The sequence below is a fragment of the Acipenser ruthenus genome, chromosome 25 (assembly GCF_902713425.1).
Source record: "Acipenser ruthenus chromosome 25, fAciRut3.2 maternal haplotype, whole genome shotgun sequence".
NCBI classification, from domain to species: Eukaryota; Metazoa; Chordata; class Actinopteri; order Acipenseriformes; family Acipenseridae; genus Acipenser; species Acipenser ruthenus.
Window position 1 is genome coordinate 9,479,529 of NC_081213.1, and position 19,813 is coordinate 9,499,341.

Genomic DNA, 19,813 nt, shown 5'->3' on the forward strand with positions numbered 1-19,813 from the left:
ACGGGTAATTAATATGTAAACACACGTGGTAGATAACGCACCAACATCATATGGGGGAAACCACCACAGTCACGTCCCTATTGACAAAATTTCACTCAGCGCCAGGGTCGTTTTGCAATCACTGCCCTCTCCCGTGATACCTTCTCGTTGCAACATCAGATCTTACCAGTAAATTGTAGCAAACGACCTGGAAATTAAAAGAAAAGAAGAGAAAACGACACCGAAGCTAGAAGCTTTTATCAAAGGCCTGGGGTCAGTTTCCCACAGCACTGCTAGTCAGAATGCTGCCTTATTTTCACCTGTTTAAACACAACAGATATTTTAAGATGGAACGATAAAGTTTAGTAGAAATCCACTCAGCAAGTCTATACGATGAAAGGGTAAATGTGTTATTTTCTTTTTCATTTTTTTAATGAACTGAATTGGATTTAGCAGGAGCAGGTGCTGGACAGAGTGAAGAATGGAGTTCATTCAAAGTGCGTTCTCATGCGGTCCTGAGATAGGTGTCATATAAATACTCTATTACAGGTAGGAACATGCTTTTTGTTGTTCTGTTTTCTACTGCTTTTTTGCATGCCATGTTAAAGTGAGTAAAGGGTATATCATCATATATAAAGATGAGGGTACACCCAACACCCAGCTGTACATAGCAATGTTAGGCAGGGTCCAGGGACACTATAAACCAGCAGATTGGAGCTCAGTGGTTTGCTATGCAGGTCCAGGGACACTATAAACCAGCAGATTGGAGCTCCAGTGGTTTGCTATGCAGGGTCCAGGGACATTATAAACTATCAGATTGGAGCTCCAGTGGTTTGCTATGCAGGGTCCAGGGACATTATAAACTATCAGATTGGAGCTCAGTGGTTTGCTATGCAGGTCCAGGGACATTATAAACTATCAGATTGGAGCTCCAGTGGTTTGCTATGCAGGTCCAGGGACATTATAAACTATCAGATTGGAGCTCCAGTGGTTTGCTATGCAGGTCCAGGGACATTATAAATTATCAGATTGGAGCTCCAGTGGTTTGCTATGCAGGGTCCAGGGACATTATAAACTATCAGATTGGAGCTCCAGTGGTTTGCTATGCAGGGTCCAGGGACATTATAAACTATCAGATTGGAGCTCCAGTGGTTTGCTATGCAGGGTCCAGGGACATTATAAACTATCAGATTGGAGCTCCAGTGGTTTGCTATGCAGGGTCCAGGGACATTATAAACTATCTGATTGGAGCTCCAGTGGTTTGCTATGCAGGGTCCAGGGACATTATAAACTATCAGATTGGAGCTCCAGTGGTTTGCTATGCAGGGTCCAGGCACATTATAAACCATCAGATTGTAGCTCAGTGGTTTGTTCATGTCATTAAACCCCCAGATCCAATGACAGCCTGGGTTGTGTGTTGAGGTGAATTCCCTCAGCCTCCCTCCACTTGCTTTCAAAATGAATGAACTGGATTCATTGTAGGTAGGTGATTGATGTAACCCACTGTGAGTCCCCAGTGCTGTAAAATGCTCTAAAAGAGTTATGCTTATAAGGGCAAAGGTGGATTACACCCCAATTCATTCATGGGGCAACAGTGTGGAGTAGTGGTTAGGGCTCTGGACTCTTGACCAGAGGGTCGTGGGTTCAATCCCAGGTGGGGGACACAGCTGCTGTACCCTTGAGCAAGGTACTTTACGTCGATTGCTCCAGTAAAAACCCAACTGTATAAATGGGTAATTGTACGTAAAAATAATGTGTAAAAAATAATGTAATTGTATGTAAAAATAATGTGATATCTTGTAACAATTGTAAGTCGCCCTGGATAAGGGCATCTGCTAAGAAATAAATAAAAATTCATTCATTCTTCTTCTTCTTCTTCTTCTTCTTCTTCTTCTTCTTCTTCTTCTTCTTATTATTATTATGGTAATTGAACGACACATTCTTACAAAACAAATGAAAACCAAACTTCACAACAGCAATAAACATAACTTTGTTTATTTCATTGTACCATAATAACAATTTAATTCAACAACGGAAACTGAAATTACACCTGAATGCACCCCATAGTGATTTCAAGTATTTCCATTTTTTTTAAAAGTTCACCATCCTAAACCAGCTAAAACAAATTCTACTGTGCAAAACCCCTGCTGAAGATGGTCCAGCATGGCTACCAAACGACAAACACATGTAAACAAACAGCAGTGTCTCATTTTAAGCCCATTCTGGTTCATAAAATAACACACAACGTTTAAAAAAAAAAACATGTACATTTTGTTCCATTGATATCATGTACAAAAATAATATATCATATTATAAAACCTGTTCATTTTGACCAGTATAAAAAGTGTCCTTGCAGACTGCACCAATTCCATTCTGGAGAGGGGAGGGAGTTCATCAAAGAAATCCTGATGGTACTGTCTCTGTAACTGTCTCTCAGAGGAGTTTCAGAGACCTAACTGCAGGTGGCACTGTTTTCAAGGAAACCCTTTAATGAACTAAACAGCAAAGCGTTTTCTCAAACAGAAAGAAAATATATTTTCGTGAGGGAGGCTGGGGCTGATGGAGGCTGATGGAGGCTGAGGGAGGCTGGGGCTTTCACCTCTGGAGGCCCGGGTTCAAATCTGTTTGTGAAATGAGGTTGATGGAACTTAAACCCCAGTAAAATTCAAACAGTTGCATGCAATTCAACACGACTGCACCGTGTAACAATTTTTTTTTTTTTTGGTTCCTGGGTAGTAAGTGTTATGTCCTAATTGCGTATGCCTCAAAAGTATAGAAAATGGCTATTATTCCCCACAAACTTTGCTTTTGTGACCAGGACAGTGATATTTTGAAATTTACCTATTTTCCAGAACATTCCAGATAGATTCAGTGCTGAGTAAACTTGGAGTAACTTCTAGAACTTTCTAGAACTTTCCAGTAATATAAATAGCTGCTCCATAATGGTAACAAGTACCCGTCTCTTCCCCTGGCTCACTCGGTGCACCTCAAAGAGGATTACAACAGCATCAAGACCTTGCTGGACGCCTTGAAGTATGATGAGTACGGCTGGGAGGTCATAGGAGACTTCAAAATGGTGGCATTCCTGATGGGTCTCCAAGGCGGTTTTACCAAGTTTCCCTGCTATCTTTGCCTTTGGGACAGCAGGGACACCAAGGCGCACTACCACAGGCGGGACTGGCCACAGCGGACCGAGTTCTCTGTGGGGAGGAACAACGTCAAGTGGGAGCCACTGGTGGACCCCCGTAAGGTGCTGATGCCACCACTGCACATCAAATTGGGCCTTATGAAACAATATGTCAGAGCTCTAGATAAGGAGTCGGCAGCCTTCAAGTACCTTCAAGACTTCTTCCCTAAGCTGTCTGAGGCAAAGGTCAAAGCCGGTGTCTTCGTCGGACCACAGATAAAGAAGATCCTGGAGTGCAATGAATTCCCCAAGAAGCTCACTAGTAAGGAGAAAGCAGCTTGGAACAGCTTTGTCGCAGTGGTTCGGGGCTTCCTGGGCAATCACAAGGCCGAAAACTATGTGGAGCTGGTTGAGACTCTGGTGAAGAACTACGGCACAATGGGCTGTAGGATGTCCCTCAAAGTCCATATCCTTGATGCTCATCTTGATAAATTCAAGGAGAACATGGGAGCATACTCGGAGGAGCAAGGCAAGCGCTTCCACCAGGATATACTGGACTTTGAACGCCGCTACCAAGGACAGTATAACGAGAACATGATGGGAGACTACATTTGGGCGCTGATTCGTGAAAGTGATTTACAGTATAATCGTAAATCTCGAAAAACTACTCACTTCTAAATCTTTTGTAGTCATTTTTGTATTACTTTAGTATAAATACATGTTAATTTGGATTCATATGTTGTTTTTTTCGGACTTTATGTGAACGAAAAGACACAAATTCACCCGTTTTCTCATTGGAAATAGGTAAATTTCAAAATATCACTGTCCTGGTCACAAAAGCAAAGTTTGTGGGGAATAATAGCCATTTTCTATACTTTTGAGGCATAAGCAATTAGGAAATAACACTTACTACCCAGGAACAAAAATTGTGTTACATAGTGTTGTCAGTCTCTGCTTGAGAGGCCCAGGGCTGAATGATACCATGCCAAAGCCAATTCATTTGTAAACGATTATATCATATACATTGTGTAACATAGTAAAAAATACAGTTTTTTTTTATATATGGATTTTTTTTAAATACATCCAGCAGCCACGGCCCAGACCCCTGTATAAAAAATATGTGGAAAATATATTTTCCTTGCGTATGTGATGGTCTGCAGACAGTAAAATCACAAGTTATTTGCAGCCCCTGACCCCTCGAATGACAGGAGACGTGTCTCCACCCAATCACATCGTTTCACATTGTCGCTGAAGTTCATCAAGTATTTCTTGAAAATACCTGCATTCGTTTTTCATCTCTGTTGTTTCTGCAGAAACAATCACTGTGGACCTGGGAAATGAAAAAGGAAAAAACATTACCTAAAAATACATCAATAAAATGAAATCACTGTATCTGAAAAAAAATCTTGTAGAATGGATTCAGTGTGTACTGTACTCTGACTCTCTTGTAGAATGGATTCCAGTGTGTACTGTACTCTGACTGGCTTGTAGAATGGATTCCAGTGTGTACTGTACTCTCTGACTGGCTTGTAGAATGGATTCCAGTGTGTACTGTACTCTGACTCTCTTGTAGAATGGATTCCAGTGTGTACTGTACTCTCTGACTGGCTTGTAGAATGGATTCCAGTGTGTACTGTACTCTGACTCTCTTGTAGAATGGATTCCAGTGTGTACTGTACTCTCTGACTGGCTTGTAGAATGGATTCCAGTGTGTACTGTACTCTGACTCTCTTGTAGAATGGATTCCAGTGTGTACTGTACTCTCTGACTGGCTTGTAGAATGGATTCCAGTGTGTACTGTACTCTCTGACTGGCTTGTAGAATGGATTCCAGTGTGTACTGTACTCTGACTCTCTTGTAGAATGGATTCCAGTGTGTACTGTACTCTCTGACTGGCTTGTAGAATGGATTCCAGTGTGTACTGTACTCTCTGACTGGCTTGTAGAATGGATTCCAGTGTGTACTGTACTCTGACTCTCTTGTAGAATGGATTCCAGTGTGTACTGTACTCTCTGACTGGCTTGTAGAATGGATTCCAGTGTGTACTGTACTCTGACTCTCTTGTAGAATGGATTCCAGTGTGTACTGTACTCTCTGACTGGCTTGTAGAATGGATTCCAGTGTGTACTGTACTCTCTGACTGGCTTGTAGAATGGATTCCAGTGTGTACTGTACTCTCTGACTGGCTTGTAGAATGGATTCCAGTGTGTACTGTACTCTGACTCTCTTGTAGAATGGATTCCAGTGTGTACTGTACTCTCTGACTGGCTTGTAGAATGGATTCCAGTGTGTACTGTACTCTGACTCTCTTGTAGAATGGATTCCAGTGTGTACTGTACTCTCTGACTGGCTTGTAGAATGGATTCCAGTGTGTACTGTACTCTGACTCTCTTGTAGAATGGATTCCAGTGTGCACTGTACTCTCTGACTGGCTTGTAGAATGGATTCCAGTGTGTACTGTACTCTCTGACTGGCTTGTAGAATGGATTCCAGTGTGTACTGTACTCTCTGACTGGCTTGTAGAATGGATTCCAGTGTGTACTGTACTCTGACTCTCTTGTAGAATGGATTCCAGTGTGCACTGTACTCTCTGACTGGCTTGTAGAATGGATTCCAGTGTGTACTGTACTCTGACTCTCTTGTAGAATGGATTCCAGTGTGTACTGTACTCTCTGACTGGCTTGTAGAATGGATTCCAGTGTGTACTGTACTCTGACTCTCTTGTAGAATGGATTCCAGTGTGTACTGTACTCTCTGACTGGCTTGTAGAATGGATTCCAGTGTGTACTGTACTCTGACTCTCTTGTAGAATGGATTCCAGTGTGCACTGTACTCTCTGACTGGCTTGTAGAATGGATTCCAGTGTGTACTGTACTCTGACTCTCTTGTAGAATGGATTCCAGTGTGTACTGTACTCTCTGACTGGCTTGTAGAATGGATTCCAGTGTGTACTGTACTCTGACTCTCTTGTAGAATGGATTCCAGTGTGCACTGTACTCTCTGACTGGTTTGTAGAATGGATTCCAGTGTGTACTGTACTCTGACTCTCTTGTAGAATGGATTCCAGTGTGTACTGTACTCTGACTCTCTTGTAGAATGGATTCCAGTGTGTACTGTACTCTGACTCTCTTGTAGAATGGATTCCAGTGTGCACTGTACACTCTGACAGGGGCAGTCACTGCTCTCTTGCTATTTCTATCAATTATTTCAGCCAAGGGGGTTGTTGTAAATAATGGGGCCGCGCATTGCACTGTACGTTTACACTATGCACCATGGAAATTGATGTGAAACTAAAGGAAACAAAACGTTTGTCTGCTTCACTTAGATTATTAAGAGTATTACTTGAGAATAGAAATGACAAAAATATGAAAAATGTGAAAAATATAAACAGGGACCAACTGCAATCTTGTATTTCTCAAATCTTTGGAAGCTATGGGAAGTCTGAAAAGCTATGAAAGCTTGGTTCAGCCCCTTATTATCACAGTGACTGGGGGGACGGAGGATACAGAGGGCTTGTGTGAAATGTTTCCAATAGCGTACAGGATTGCTCACCGTCCGTTTTCTTGTCAGCAGGGTCCTCCCCTTCCACTTCCTCTTCCTCTTCCTCATACTCCTCGTCATCCTCTGCAGGGAAAAAAAAGAGCCATCTTACAAAGCTGCAGTGTGGTCTAGTGGTTAGAGCTCAGAGATTGGGAGGGAGGCAGTGTGGTCTAGTGGTTAGAGCTCAGAGATTGGGAGGGAGGCAGTGTGGTCTAGTGCTCCGAGCTGAGGTTCAGGGTGGGAGGGAGGCAGTGTGGTCTAGTGATCAGAGCTGAGGTTCTGGGTGGGAGGGAGGCAGTGTGGTCTAGTGGTTAGAGCTCAGAGACTGGGAGGGAGGGAGGCAGTGCGGTCTAGTGGTTAGAGCTCAGAGAATGGGTGGGAGGGAGGCAGTGTGGTCTAGTGCTCAGAGCTGAGGTTCTGGGTGGGAGGGAGGCAGTGTGGTCTAGTGGTTAGAGCTGAGGTTCTGGGTGGGAGGGAGGCAGTGTGGTCTAGTGGTTAGAGCTCAGAGAGTGGGAGGGAGGCAGTGTGGTCTAGTGGTTAGAGCTGAGGTTCTGGATGAGAGGGAGGCAGTGTGGTCTAGTGGTTAGAGCTCAGAGATTGGGAGGGAGGCAGTGTGGTCTAGGGGTTAAAGCTCAGAGATTGGGAGGGAGGCAGTGTGGTCTAGTGGTTAGAGCTGAGATTCTGGGTGGGAGGGAGGCAGTGTGGTCTAGTGGTTAGAGCTCAGAGATTGGGAGGGAGGCAGTGTGGTCTAGTGGTCAGAGCTGAGATTCTGGGTGGGAGGGAGGCAGTGTGGTCTAGTGGTTAGAGCTCAGAGACTGGGAGGGAGGGAGGCAGTGCGGTCTAGTGGTTAGAGCTCAGAGACTGGGTGGGAGGGAGGCAGTGCAGTCTAGTGCTCAGAGCTGAGGTTCTGGGTGGGACGGAGGCAGTGTGGTCTAGTGGTTAGAGTTGAGGGACTGGGAGAGAGGGAGGCAGTGTGGTCTAGTGCTCAGAGCTGAGGTACTGGGTGGGAGGGAGGCAGTGTTGTCTAGTTGGAGAGGTATAGTATGTGTCTTATTAACAGCATTAGTTTCACTAGACAACCATATGTAAGACTGAAGGATAGCAGGGCAGGGGTGGAAATAAGACTCCTATTGCACAGCAGTTTCACCCATTCTAGGTTTTACTAGGAGCTGGATCAGTACCAGTGTATAGGTAAAAAGCTCAGGTATGTCTTACTAAACTCATAGTAAAACCAGGAATGGATCAAACTGCTCTCAATGGGAGTCTTCTTTCCATCCCTGCAGGGTATTTTTCAGAAGCCCGGTCACAGACTCTACTATTTGAATGGTTTAGTTTCACCTCAGTCTGGGAGGTCCTGTCCTTGTACCTGTGCCGAAGTCAATGCTCCGGAGCATGGCCTCCTCGTGCTCTGTGCTCAGGGTGAAGTGATCCATGCACTCGAACCCTGGCTCCGTCATCTGCACCTGCGACTGTTTGCAGGCATCTGTGATACTGACAGGAGAGAGGATGGGCTGCTTAGCATGAGACAGGTCCCTAATGAAAGGTACATTTGCACATTTTGCTGCTTTGCCATTCTTATCCCAGGGTGATACAATGCAATGATAACATAGTTTGCTATGTTTTTTATATGCTTTACCATACCTCTCTGTGCTTTACAATGCTTCCCTATGCTTTACCATACCTCCCTGTGCTTTACAATGCTTCCCTATGTTTTATCATACCTCTCTGTGCTTTACTATGCTTTACCAGACCTCTCTGTGCTTTACAATGCTTCCCTGTGCTTTACCAGACCTCTCTGTGCTTTACAATGCTTCCCTATGCTTTATCATACCTCTCTGCGCTTTGTAATGCTTCCCTATGCTTTACCAGACCTCTCTGTGCTTTACAATGCTTCCCTATGCTTTACCATACCTCTCTGTGCTTTACAATGCTTCCCTATGCTTTATCATACCTCTCTGTGCTTTACAGTGCTTGCCTATGCTTTGCCATGCCTCTCTGTGCTTTATCACACTTTGGCTTTTACTGTAGGAAACATTCATAAGGAATATGCCAATGAAAAAACATGTATTGTATTGAAGAATAAATACACAGACAAGGGACCAAAGAAAGCAAGAATCTGAACATGATCAATGTAGCCGAGGGAAAGACAATGTGCAGCAGACAGAAACACAAGCCACAGGACTTCTGTATTTACCACAGGGGAGCTTACTTTTTAATGAGCTTTTTGGCATCCTGTAGGAGAGTTGGGGAAGGCAGGCAGACAGATAAAGAAAGAAAGAGAGAAATACAATTCAGTGAATGGAAGTGTAGAGGAAAGTAGAACCGGAATTCAGATTGTTAATAAAGTTCATGTTGAATGCCCCTCCCAGTCCCTCAGCTCTAACCACTGGACCACACTGCCTCCCTCCCTCCCAGTCCCTCAGCTCTAACCACTGGACCACACTGCCTCCCTCACTCTCTCCCTCTCCCTCAGCTCTAACCACTAGACCACACTGCCTCCCTCCCTCCCAGTCCCTCAGCTCTAACCACTAGACCGCACTGCCTCCCTCCCTCCCAGTCCCTCAGCTCTAACCACTGGACCACACTGCCTCCCTCACTCTCTCTCTCTCTCAGCTCTAACCACTAGACCACACTGCCTCCCTCCCAGTCCCTCAGCTGTAACCACTAGACCGCACTGCCTCCCTCCCTCCCAGTCCCTCAGCTGTAACCACTAGACCACACTGCCTCCCTCCCTCCCAGTCACTCAGCTGTAACCACTAGACCACACTGCCTCCCTCCCAGTCCCTCAGCTGTAACCACTAGACCACACTGCCTCCCTCCCTCCCAGTCCCTCAGCTGTAACCACTAGACCGCACTGCCTCCCTCCCTCAGCTGTAACCCCCACGACCCTCTCCCTCCCAGCTCGGGTGCTTCTCTTTACCAGCAGGAAGGCTGCGATGCCGGTCTCTTCCATGGAGTGGATGGCACTCTCCACCAGTTTGGTGCTCCCCTCCAGCTGCTCCTTGAACTGCTGGACCAGGCCGCGCACGTAGCCCGTCTTCTCCTCCTGCTGCAGGGTGATCCTGCTCTGCAGCTCCCCCTTCTTCTCCTCCAGGATGGCGTAGAGCAGGTCGAAGTGCTCGCTCAGGCTCTGCTTCTGCCGCTGGCTGTTCTCCTGCAGGGGGGGGGACCAACCACGCCAGCCATTGGTATAGGGTCCCCGAGCACCTGATACACCACCAGCTTGAGTTACAGGAGCTCTTTAGCTGAACCGTGAGGTTGACAGTTTCGGGCCCAGCTCCTGCCTTGCCATTTAATACAACAGGCTGAGACGCCGATCCATTACATTAAGAACCCTGACCCCTAGTGGCCTTTTATTGTAATTACATTTGCTGTTTGCTGTGTGCTCCGGGACTGGGTACCATGTGTGTCATTCCACGGTCATGGCAAAGGGGGCTTGGTTACACTCGAATTCAAGCTTTGTTATGTGATGGATGAATGTATCAGCACAAGACATGTAATTAACCAGCTGACTCACGCTGTCTCTTTATATGAATGGTAAAATTCACTGATCACCCCCAGTCCCTGATTTACCATTAAATTCAATGGGCTGATGTGATGATCTGTTACACCACCAGGGAAAGAACACGTTGGGGTCTTTTGACATGAGCTTCCAAACGATCGCAGCTCTTCATACCAGCTCCCTAAAAACACCAGTGTCTTATTACTGTATAACTGCCTGTAAAACTAGCCTCCCAAAGACCTTTCAGACTTCATCTGGGTATAATCCAAACTACTAATTTAATACAAATATATCTGTCTTCAATTTCTACCCTTATAAAAGTTTACCAGTGTAAATTTGCTGTGTCATTTTGCTGTAGTTATACTATGCATTTCCCATGCTTTACCATGGATTGCCATGTTGTAATATGCTGCCATACCTCTCTGGGCTTTACTGTGCCTATCTGTGCTTTACCATGCTTTCACTGTGCTTTAGTACATTTTGCTATGCTTTGACTAAACTTTTCTCAGGGTAATCGCTTGTTTCCTGCTCCAGCTTGTTCACCTCTATAGTCTTGCAGGTGTCCTCCAGCTGGGTCATGATGGCCTGGATGCGGTCATTTCCAGCCATCAGCATGGTGATCCCGTTGCTGAGCTCTGTCTGCAGGGAGAGAGACAGGGCGGTGTTAACCCTCGCACTGCCAAGCGCTTCACTAATTACAATAAGGGCCGAGAAAGTTTACCACAGTAAATCTGCACAGTCATTCTGCAGTTTCCCCATGATTAGAGAATGCATTTTACTATGCTTTGCCAGTTGTTGTTTTTTATATGCTCTACAATGTTTACCTGTGCTTTAGCATGCTTTCACTGTGCTTCATTACAATGCATTGCTTTTGCTGTGCTCATTTTCTATAAGGGGACTGGGAGGGAGGGATGAGTGACACTGCGGGGCTGTGGAGCTCCTTACAGGGACACATTCCTCCTGCGCTCTATCTCTGAGAATAGAATCAGGGGGAGAGGAGGCAGGACTGGCCCATCTGTGGAGCTCGGCTCTCCTACTGCTGAGTCGCCACATCTCAAGAGAGCAGCTGACAGTTCCACTAACTCCACAGCTTCATCCACGGCTATAAAGCACTCGATAGTGGTGAACGGAGAAATGACAAACGTTTCCACTTCAGGTCTTTCTCAAAGTCCTCTCTTCATTGAGCTTTACACAGATTATTTTGAATTGTTACTTTGTGATGTTACAGTTGTTTCCTGACTGTGTGTGTGTGTTGGGGGGGAGTCAGTAGCACTCATCCAGCGATGGAGCAGTGGAGCAGTGGAAGAGGGTTAAGCTCAAGCAGGGCAGAGAGAGCTGCTCCTGCCCCCAGCCTCTATATTTAACCTCTTTACTGTAGCTGGAAGGTCGTGATAACCTCTCTGTATTTATAATCTGTACAGCAGCATGCATTCCACTGCACTTGCAGAGGTGTGACAAGCAAGTCCACGCTGTCTGTAGGGTCTTTTCAGTTGAGCAATAAAACAGACAGGCTCAGCCAAGCCACTGCAATCAGGGGATCTGAGCAATAAAACAGACAGGCTCAGCCAAGCCACTGCAATCAGGGGGTTTGGGAGGAAAGCCAGCCCCCCTCATCACAAAGCTTTCACTTGCAGCTCTATAGACTGCTGTTAAGAAGCCATCGGCAGTCCAGAACACATTCATGGTGATCGAACAGTATTTTAGAACAATACACTCAATCAAACACTCAATCAGAATTCAATGGTAAAATGTATATGGAACAAAGACTATCTGGTGCTGAGAGTTGCTGAGATCTCAGGGCTGCTACAGAGAGCATGCAGGTGTGATGGTCGTTACCTTCTGCTGCTGGAAGACGTTCTGCAGTGGGGAGACCTCGCAGTCCTTGTGCGCCCCGAACACTTTGCACATGGAGCAGGTGGGGACCTGGCAGGTCAGGCAGTAGATGTTGATCTTCTCGTCCTTGTGCTCCTCGCACATGGGCTGGTCACACTTCTTCAGGGGCCTGCTGGAGTTCACACACAGCAAGGGCCAGTGTTACACTACTGCAGCAGCACCCTCACGCACACACACTCACACACTCCCACTCCCACTCGCATTCCCACTCACCACTCCCACTCCCACTCGCATTCCCACTCACCACTCCCACTCACCACTCCCATTCCCACTCCCATTCCCAATCACCACTCCCACTCCCACTCCCATTCCCACTCCCATTCCCAATCACCACTCCCACTCCCACTCCCACTCGCATTCCCAATCACCACTCCCACTCACCACTCCCATTCCCACTCCCATTCCCAATCACCACTCCCACTCCCACTCCCACTCCCACTCGCATTCCCAATCACCACTCCCACTCCCACTCCCACTCCCACTCCCACTCGCATTCCCACTCACCACTCCCACTCCCACTCGCATTCCCAATCACCACTCCCACTCACCACTCCCATTCCCACTCCCATTCCCAATCACCACTCCCACTCCCACTCCCACTCGCATTCCCAATCACCACTCCCACTCACCACTCCCATTCCCACTCCCATTCCCAATCACCACTCCTACTCCCACTCCCACTCCCACTCGCATTCCCACTCACCACTCCCACTCCCACTCGCATTCCCAATCACCACTCCCACTCACCACTCCCATTCCCACTCCCATTCCCACTCACCACTCACACTCCCACTCCCACTCGCATTCCCACTTATCACATGTGTGCCCACCCACCATGCCTACCAGCTACATGTGTATTATAGCTACGTTTGCGCCTCTTCAACTTTTATTTTTCAGGGGCTCACAAAATAGCTTTTATATGTATATATTTTTGAGCCAGTTTTTTTTTTTTTTTTTAACTCAATGGGCCTGCTTTTCTACCCAACTCCTGGAACCAACTCCCCATTAATGTTCAAGCTGACACCCTGGGATCCTTCAAGAAGCTGCTTGATGAGATTCTGGGATCAATAAGCTACTAACAACCAAACGAGCAAGATGGGCTGAATGGCCTCCTCTCGTTTGTAATCTTTCTTATTTTCATACACTGATTATGATGGAGTCATTTTTCCTGTCCTCCCCACTTCTTTACACCTCGATTTACATGATTGCTACAAGTCACCCTAATTCCCGCGGGGAGGGGCCCGCCTGCCGTGAGGGATACAAACACCCGAAAACAGCTAAACGACCCAGCGTATACATTTGTCCCGTAGACTTTCTTAGTTTCCTATAGTTTTACCTTATCAACACTGATGAAGGCATTCAACTACACAGATTAGACTATTCACCTAAACAGCAGCACATCTAAAGGATGGGTCACACTGTTGGAATCAGTACTGAGTGCTTTCTTGTGCGTGTGTGAGTGTGTGTGAGAGAGAGTTTCAGGGTGTTAGGTGTGAGGGGGCTGTGTGTTAGGTGTGAGGGGGCTGTGTGTTAGGTGTGAGGGGGCTGTGTGTTAGGTGTGAGGGGGCTGTGTGTTAGGTTGCTGTGTGTTAGGTGTGAGGGGGCTGTGTGTTAGGTTGCTGTTAGTTAGGTGTGAGGGGGCTGTGTGTGAGGGGGCTGTGTGTTAGGTTGCTGTGTGTTAGGTTGCTGTGTGTTAGGTTGCTGTGTGTTAGGTGTGAGGGGGCTGTGTGTTAGGTTGCTGTGTGTTAGGTGTGAGGGGGTTGTGTGTTAGGTTGCTGTGTGTTAGGTTGCTGTGTGTTAGGTTGCTGTGTGTTAGGTGTGAGGGGGCTCTGTGTTAGGTTGCTGTGTGTTAGGTTGCTGTGTGTTAGGTGTGAGGGGGCTGTGTGTTAGGTTGCTGTGTGTTAGGTGTGAGGGGGCTGTGTGTTAGCTTGCTGTGTGTTAGGTTGCTGTGTGTTAGGTTGCTGTGTGTTAGGTGTGAGGGGGCTGTGTGTTAGGTTGCTGTGTGTTAGGTTGCTGTGTGTTAGGTGTGAGGGGGCTGTGTGTGAGGGGGCTGTGTGTTAGGTGTGAGGGGGCTGTGTGTGAGGGGGCTGTGTGTTAGGTTGCTGTGTGTTAGGTGTGAGGGGGCTGTGTGTTAGGTGTGAGGGGGCTGTGTGTGAGGGGGCTGTGTGTTAGGTTGCTGTGTGTTAGGTGTGACGGGGCTGTGTGTTAGGTTGCTGTGTGTTAGGTGTGAGGGGGCTGTGTGTTAGGTTGCTGTGTGTTAGGTTGCTGTGTGTTAGGTTGCTGTGTGTTAGGTGTGAGGGGGCTCTGTGTTAGGTTGCTGTGTGTTAGGTTGCTGTGTGTTAGGTGTGAGGGGGCTGTGTGTTAGGTTGCTGTGTGTTAGGTTGCTGTGTGTTAGGTGTGAGGGGGCTGTGTGTTAGGTTGCTGTGTGTTAGGTTGCTGTGTGTTAGGTTGCTGTGTGTTAGGTGTGACGGGGCTGTGTGTTAGGTTGCTGTGTGTTAGGTTGCTGTGTGTTAGGTGTGAGGGGGCTGTGTGTTAGGTTGCTGTGTGTTAGGTTGCTGTGTGTTAGGTGTGAGGGGGCTGTGTGTTAGGTTGCTGTGTGTTAGGTTGCTGTGTGTTAGGTGTGAGGGGGCTGTGTGTTAGGTTGCTGTGTGTTAGGTTGCTGTGTGTTAGGTGTGAGGGGGCTGTGTGTTAGGTTGCTGTGTGTTAGGTTGCTGTGTGTTAGGTGTGAGGGGGCTGTGTGTTAGGTTGCTGTGTGTTAGGTTGCTGTGTGTTAGGTGTGAGGGGGCTGTGTGTTAGGTTGCTGTGTGTTAGGTTGCTGTGTGTTAGGTTGCTGTGTGTTAGGTTGCTGTGTGTTAGGTGTGAGGGGGCTGTGTGTTAGGTTGCTGTGTGTTAGGTTGCTGTGTGTTAGGTGTGAGGGGGCTGTGTGTTAGGTTGCTGTGTGTTAGGTTGCTGTGTGTTAGGTGTGAGGGGGCTGTGTGTTAGGTTGCTGTGTGTTAGGTTGCTGTGTGTTAGGTGTGAGGGGGCTGTGTGTTAGGTTGCTGTGTGTTAGGTTGCTGTGTGTTAGGTTGCTGTGTGTTAGGTGTGAGGGGGCTGTGTGTTAGGTTGCTGTGTGTTAGGTGTGAGGGGGCTGTGTGTTAGGTTGCTGTGTGTTAGGTGTGAGGGGGTTGTGTGTTAGGTTGCTGTGTGTTAGGTTGCTGTGTGTTAGGTTGCTGTGTGTTAGGTGTGACGGGGCTGTGTGTTAGGTTGCTGTGTGTTAGGTTGCTGTGTGTTAGGTGTGAGGGGGCTGTGTGTTAGGTTGCTGTGTGTTAGGTGTGAGGGGGCTGTGTGTTAGCTTGCTGTGTGTTAGGTTGCTGTGTGTTAGGTTGCTGTGTGTTAGGTGTGAGGGGGCTGTGTGTTAGGTTGCTGTGTGTTAGGTTGCTGTGTGTTAGGTGTGAGGGGGCTGTGTGTGAGGGGGCTGTGTGTTAGGTGTGAGGGGGCTGTGTGTGAGGGGGCTGTGTGTTAGGTGTGAGGGGGCTGTGTGTGAGGGGGCTGTGTGTTAGGTTGCTGTGTGTTAGGTGTGAGGGGGCTGTGTGTTAGGTGTGAGGGGGCTGTGTGTGAGGGGGCTGTGTGTTAGGTTGCTGTGTGTTAGGTGTTAGGTTGCTGTGTGTTAGGTTGCTGTGTGTTAGGTTGCTGTGTGTTAGGTGTGAGGGGGCTCTGTGTTAGGTTGCTGTGTGTTAGGTTGCTGTGTGTTAGGTGTGACGGGGCTGTGTGTTAGGTTGCTGTGTGTTAGGTTGCTGTGTGTTAGGTGTGAGGGGGCTGTGTGTTAGGTTGCTGTGTGTTAGGTTGCTGTGTGTTAGGTGTGAGGGGGCTGTGTGTTAGGTTGCTGTGTGTTAGGTTGCTGTGTGTTAGGTGTGACGGGGCTGTGTGTTAGGTTGCTGTGTGTTAGGTTGCTGTGTGTTAGGTGTGAGGGGGCTGTGTGTTAGGTTGCTGTGTGTTAGGTGTGACGGGGCTGTGTGTTAGGTTGCTGTGTGTTAGGTTGCTGTGTGTTAGGTGTGAGGGGGCTGTGTGTTAGGTTGCTGTGTGTTAGGTGTGAGGGGGCTGTGTGTTAGGTTGCTGTGTGTTAGGTTGCTGTGTGTTAGGTGTGAGGGGGCTGTGTGTTAGGTTGCTGTGTGTTAGGTGTGAGGGGGCTGTGTGTTAGGTTGCTGTGTGTTAGGTTGCTGTGTGTTAGGTTGCTGTGTGTTAGGTGTGAGGGGGCTGTGTGTTAGGTTGCTGTGTGTTAGGTTGCTGTGTGTTAGGTGTGAGGGGGCTGTGTGTTAGGTTGCTGTGTGTTAGGTTGCTGTGTGTTAGGTGTGAGGGGGCTGTGTGTTAGGTTGCTGTGTGTTAGGTTGCTGTGTGTTAGGTGTGAGGGGGCTGTGTGTTAGGTGTGAGGGGGCTGTGTGTTAGGTGTGAGGGGGCTGTGTGTTAGGTTGCTGTGTGTTAGGTGTGAGGGGGCTCTGTGTTAGGTTGCTGTGTGTTAGGTTGCTGTGTGTTAGGTGTGAGGGGGCTGTGTGTTAGGTTGCTGTGTGTTAGGTTGCTGTGTGTTAGGTGTGAGGGGGCTGTGTGTGAGGGGGCTGTGTGTTAGGTTGCTGTGTGTTAGGTGTGAGGGGGCTGTGTGTTAGGTTGCTGTGTGTTAGGTTGCTGTGTGTTAGGTGTGACGGGGCTGTGTGTTTAGGGTAAGTGGCACCTCTGACCTGGTGCTCTCCTCCTTGTAGATATCAATGATGTTCTCCACCAGCAGGTTCCTCTGCAGCCCGTACACGCCGTGCCGGTCCAGCACCACCTCGTGCCGGCAGGACGGGCAGCGGAACCGGCCGCCGGTAATGTTGGTACCACGGGACGTGTAGTATGGGTTCGCTGCCTGGGAGACAGAACAGCCAGCGTCACAAAAACAGTAGACAGGTACGACACGATACACTACAACATGCGTGACAGTGTCATTAACACCTAACGTGAGTTTCACAAGGTTATACGTGTTTTGAAAGAAGCTTTCTTTAAATGGTGTGTGGTGTGTTCTTAATACAAGTTATTAACACATGACCAAAAATCGATTACTGCATTAATATTAGTATTATTTTTTAACTATTCTGATTAGTGACTTATCAATAAAACAACTGTTTTGACAGCGGTGTTTGGGTGCAGCAGTCAATGGGTCCCCCTTCCTTACATTTTTTGTACCCTAAGATCCTCATACAAGAGATTTAAAATTGAGCGCAACACTGCTGGAAGGCTGGCCTGTATACTGTGAGATCCATTGCTTTGTACACTGGGCACTAATTCAAGTTTGAAATGCTTTTGCATGAAACAAACATTATATCAGATCTAAGACCTTGTGCATTTTCAGGAATTCCTTTATTATTTTGTACTAGGAACAAATCCTTTTAAAAAAGTGTAAGTTGAACATTGCTTCTATAAATCGATTATATAATGCAAACCTTCCTTATAGATTCCTAAACGATTGGAGTTCATTTTCACAAAACTGGTTTGGCAGAGAGACAGGTAGAACCCAGGTCCAGATAGAGCCGGAAGCAGTGGGATCACAAGTGTTTAGTTGGGAAGGTGAGGGTTATACCAGCAGTAAGGGAAGGGAACCCCAGATTCAAGATACACCCTCTTTGCATTCAAATCCTTCTAGCTCAAGTGGACCAAACCCTGGGGACGGTGTTTCCCCCATTTGCGGGAGCTGAGATATTCCTGTGGCCCCACATGGGGAGAAGGGATCTGAATTGATAAAACAAACATGTTTAAGACCTGAGTAAAACCTTTTCTCCATACGAGTGACACCCTAGACGCCCCCTGTGCTCCACTTGAGGACCCTTATCCAGTTCACTGAGCCCCTGTTTGATTCCAGGCTTCACTCCCATAGGGGGAGCAGTGTCCCTCACAAGGGTGTTTAAGGTTGTGCTTGTTAGTGACTCAGGGACAGGTTTGCTTCCTTTTGATATTGTGCCAAGTTGGCAGTGCCCTTTTTCTAAAAACAGAACAGAACACTGCGAATGCACTGTGCCACACTGTATTGCAGTGCACAAAGATTAATTTAAGAATGCAAACATGTGCCTAAACGGTTTGTTGCATTAACAATCTGATTTTCCTAACTCTTTGTGGTAACTACATAGAAAGCTATCTTTAGTAACACCAGCTGTGTCTTTACTGCGCTCCTGCTTCATGGAATTCCATTTCAATCTCGCTACGACTTTGTTCCACGCTGGGACAGCTTCACTAAGCCAAGCTCTAAGCTCCCTTTTTTTCCACAAGAAAATGGAAATAACTTGGAATGTTAATTGAGGAGATTATTTTGAAGCATTATCAGTTTTCTTGTCCTTATAAAAGTGTACTGGTAAAAGCACAGCAAAAACTAGAGAAGTACATATTGAGAAAGGTATTCCTGTCCAATTTAGCATGGCAAACACAATATATATACATTTCACTTCTAAACAGAACAAAGAATAAGCTTGATACATATTCCAATCCCCTACATTTTAATTGGGTCATTTTTTACCGTAAGAAAAGAGGACATGAATCGTGATCTCAGTACTTATTGTAGTTCTTGGTTTGACTCCATCTCTTTGAATATTTGTCTTTTAATAGAAGTGTCTCATTAATGCTCTTTTACCTTACCCCACATCATACAGTGTTGCCCATCAGGATCACATGTATATTTTTGGAACTTCTCTTTTAGATAAAATTAGACGTTTAGAAAAAAATGTCTGAATGTTTAAAACTTTATGACCTTAATCGCAGAACACAAATGAACACAGATTGTGTATTTTTGAACAGTGTAAAAAAAAAAAATTCAGTGAAAACGCGGTCAGGCTGAGTGGACAGCGATTTGTCATGTACTGTACTATTCTTCACCTAATTCGCTGCTTTCAGTTTTTTTTTTTTTATGTGCCACTCAGAAATGGAAATAAAGAGCGAGCGCGGTGCCGTTCCTGGTCAAGCCTCGTTCTGAAATACTCGCCTGGAAGACGTCGTTGGCGCACTTGCGGCACAGGTTGTGCTGGCAGGGTAAGATCACCACAGGCTTGGAGAACATCTCCAGACAGATGGGGCAGATCAGCTGCTTCTCCAGGTTGTCCATGGAGTCGGAGCCCCCGATGATACTTGACTGGTAATCCATGCGGACAGGAGATCAGCGCACTAATACACAGTACAGAATGATATATCCAACTCTATCTTCTCTCCTTCTAGCCCCCTTTGTGCCAGTCAGGGACGCTCCTGTGTGGACGTAGAGAGGTTAGCTAGCGGGTGTGTGTGTGAGTTAGGGTCTGTCTGTCACTTAGCAGCTAGACTATTTATACCGTCCCATCAGCAGTTCTGTAGCTACGCTCCTCCTTCACATTCCTGTGATGCTATGCACGTTTTTGAACTGAAATAAACAGCTCCCCTCCCCTCCCCTCTCCAGTGATCGGGACAGCTTGTTCAACCAACTGCTTTCATCACATTGGGAGACACTCCTGGCTGATTAGAATAAACAGGCCACATGTGATAAGCTGTGTGCCAACACTTTGGGGTTTGTTAAATGTTTGTTTGTTTGTTTGTTTGGTCGGAGGTCGGGGAAACAGAAACATGAGCGCACTGCTTTCCAGTTTGCAGTATCTGTCCATTTGTCTATGCTTATGGCACCCTCATTGGTGCATAAACCTACAGAAGCACTTTTCTAATTGAGATGGCACTTTGTGGGTGGGAGGTGCAAGGACAAACATGACACTCAGGCTTCACACACAGGATGCTGGGCGTCGCCATTCAGGTAACAT

General features: G+C 46.9%; 1 protein-coding gene across 3 annotated transcripts; it reads right to left on the minus strand.

Moving 5' to 3' along the window:
• Nucleotides 1-1,957: 1,957 nt before the first annotated feature.
• LOC117413843 (E3 ubiquitin-protein ligase TRIM63-like) lies at nucleotides 1,958-19,368 on the minus strand. Of its 3 annotated transcripts, none has more exons than XM_059000234.1 (9): nucleotides 19,018-19,368; nucleotides 16,751-16,917; nucleotides 11,985-12,150; nucleotides 10,692-10,787; nucleotides 9,567-9,800; nucleotides 8,856-8,878; nucleotides 8,013-8,137; nucleotides 6,659-6,730; nucleotides 1,958-4,436 (listed from the first exon to the last, which is right to left on the minus strand). In XM_059000234.1, the coding sequence occupies exons 1-9, from the start codon at nucleotides 19,174-19,176 to the stop codon at nucleotides 4,426-4,428; spliced, it is 1,053 nt and encodes a 350-aa protein (XP_058856217.1). In that variant the 5' UTR covers nucleotides 19,177-19,368; the 3' UTR covers nucleotides 1,958-4,425. The 3 variants fall into 3 exon arrangements, with proteins under 3 accessions (XP_058856217.1, XP_033879095.1, XP_058856218.1); XM_034023204.2 differs by having other exon boundaries at nucleotides 11,985-12,153; nucleotides 19,018-19,360; XM_059000235.1 differs by lacking the exons at nucleotides 8,013-8,137; nucleotides 8,856-8,878 and having other exon boundaries at nucleotides 11,985-12,153; nucleotides 19,018-19,358.
• Between the last annotated feature and the right edge of the window lie 445 nt (nucleotides 19,369-19,813).

What these genes read in the sequence shown, in the direction of transcription:
- LOC117413843 (XM_034023204.2), bottom strand. Translation starts at nt 19,176, where the DNA reads ATGGATTACCAGTCAAGTATCATCGGGGGCTCCGACTCCATGGACAAC. An exon ending in TACAAGGAGGAGAGCACCAG is followed by an intron (nt 12,154 to 16,750) that starts GTCAGAGGTGCC and finishes TGTGAACTCCAG; the next exon opens with CAGGCCCCTGAAGAAGTGTG. An exon ending in GCCAAAAAGCTCATTAAAAA is followed by an intron (nt 8,138 to 8,855) that starts GTAAGCTCCCCT and finishes CTCTCCTGTCAG; the next exon opens with TATCACAGATGCCTGCAAAC.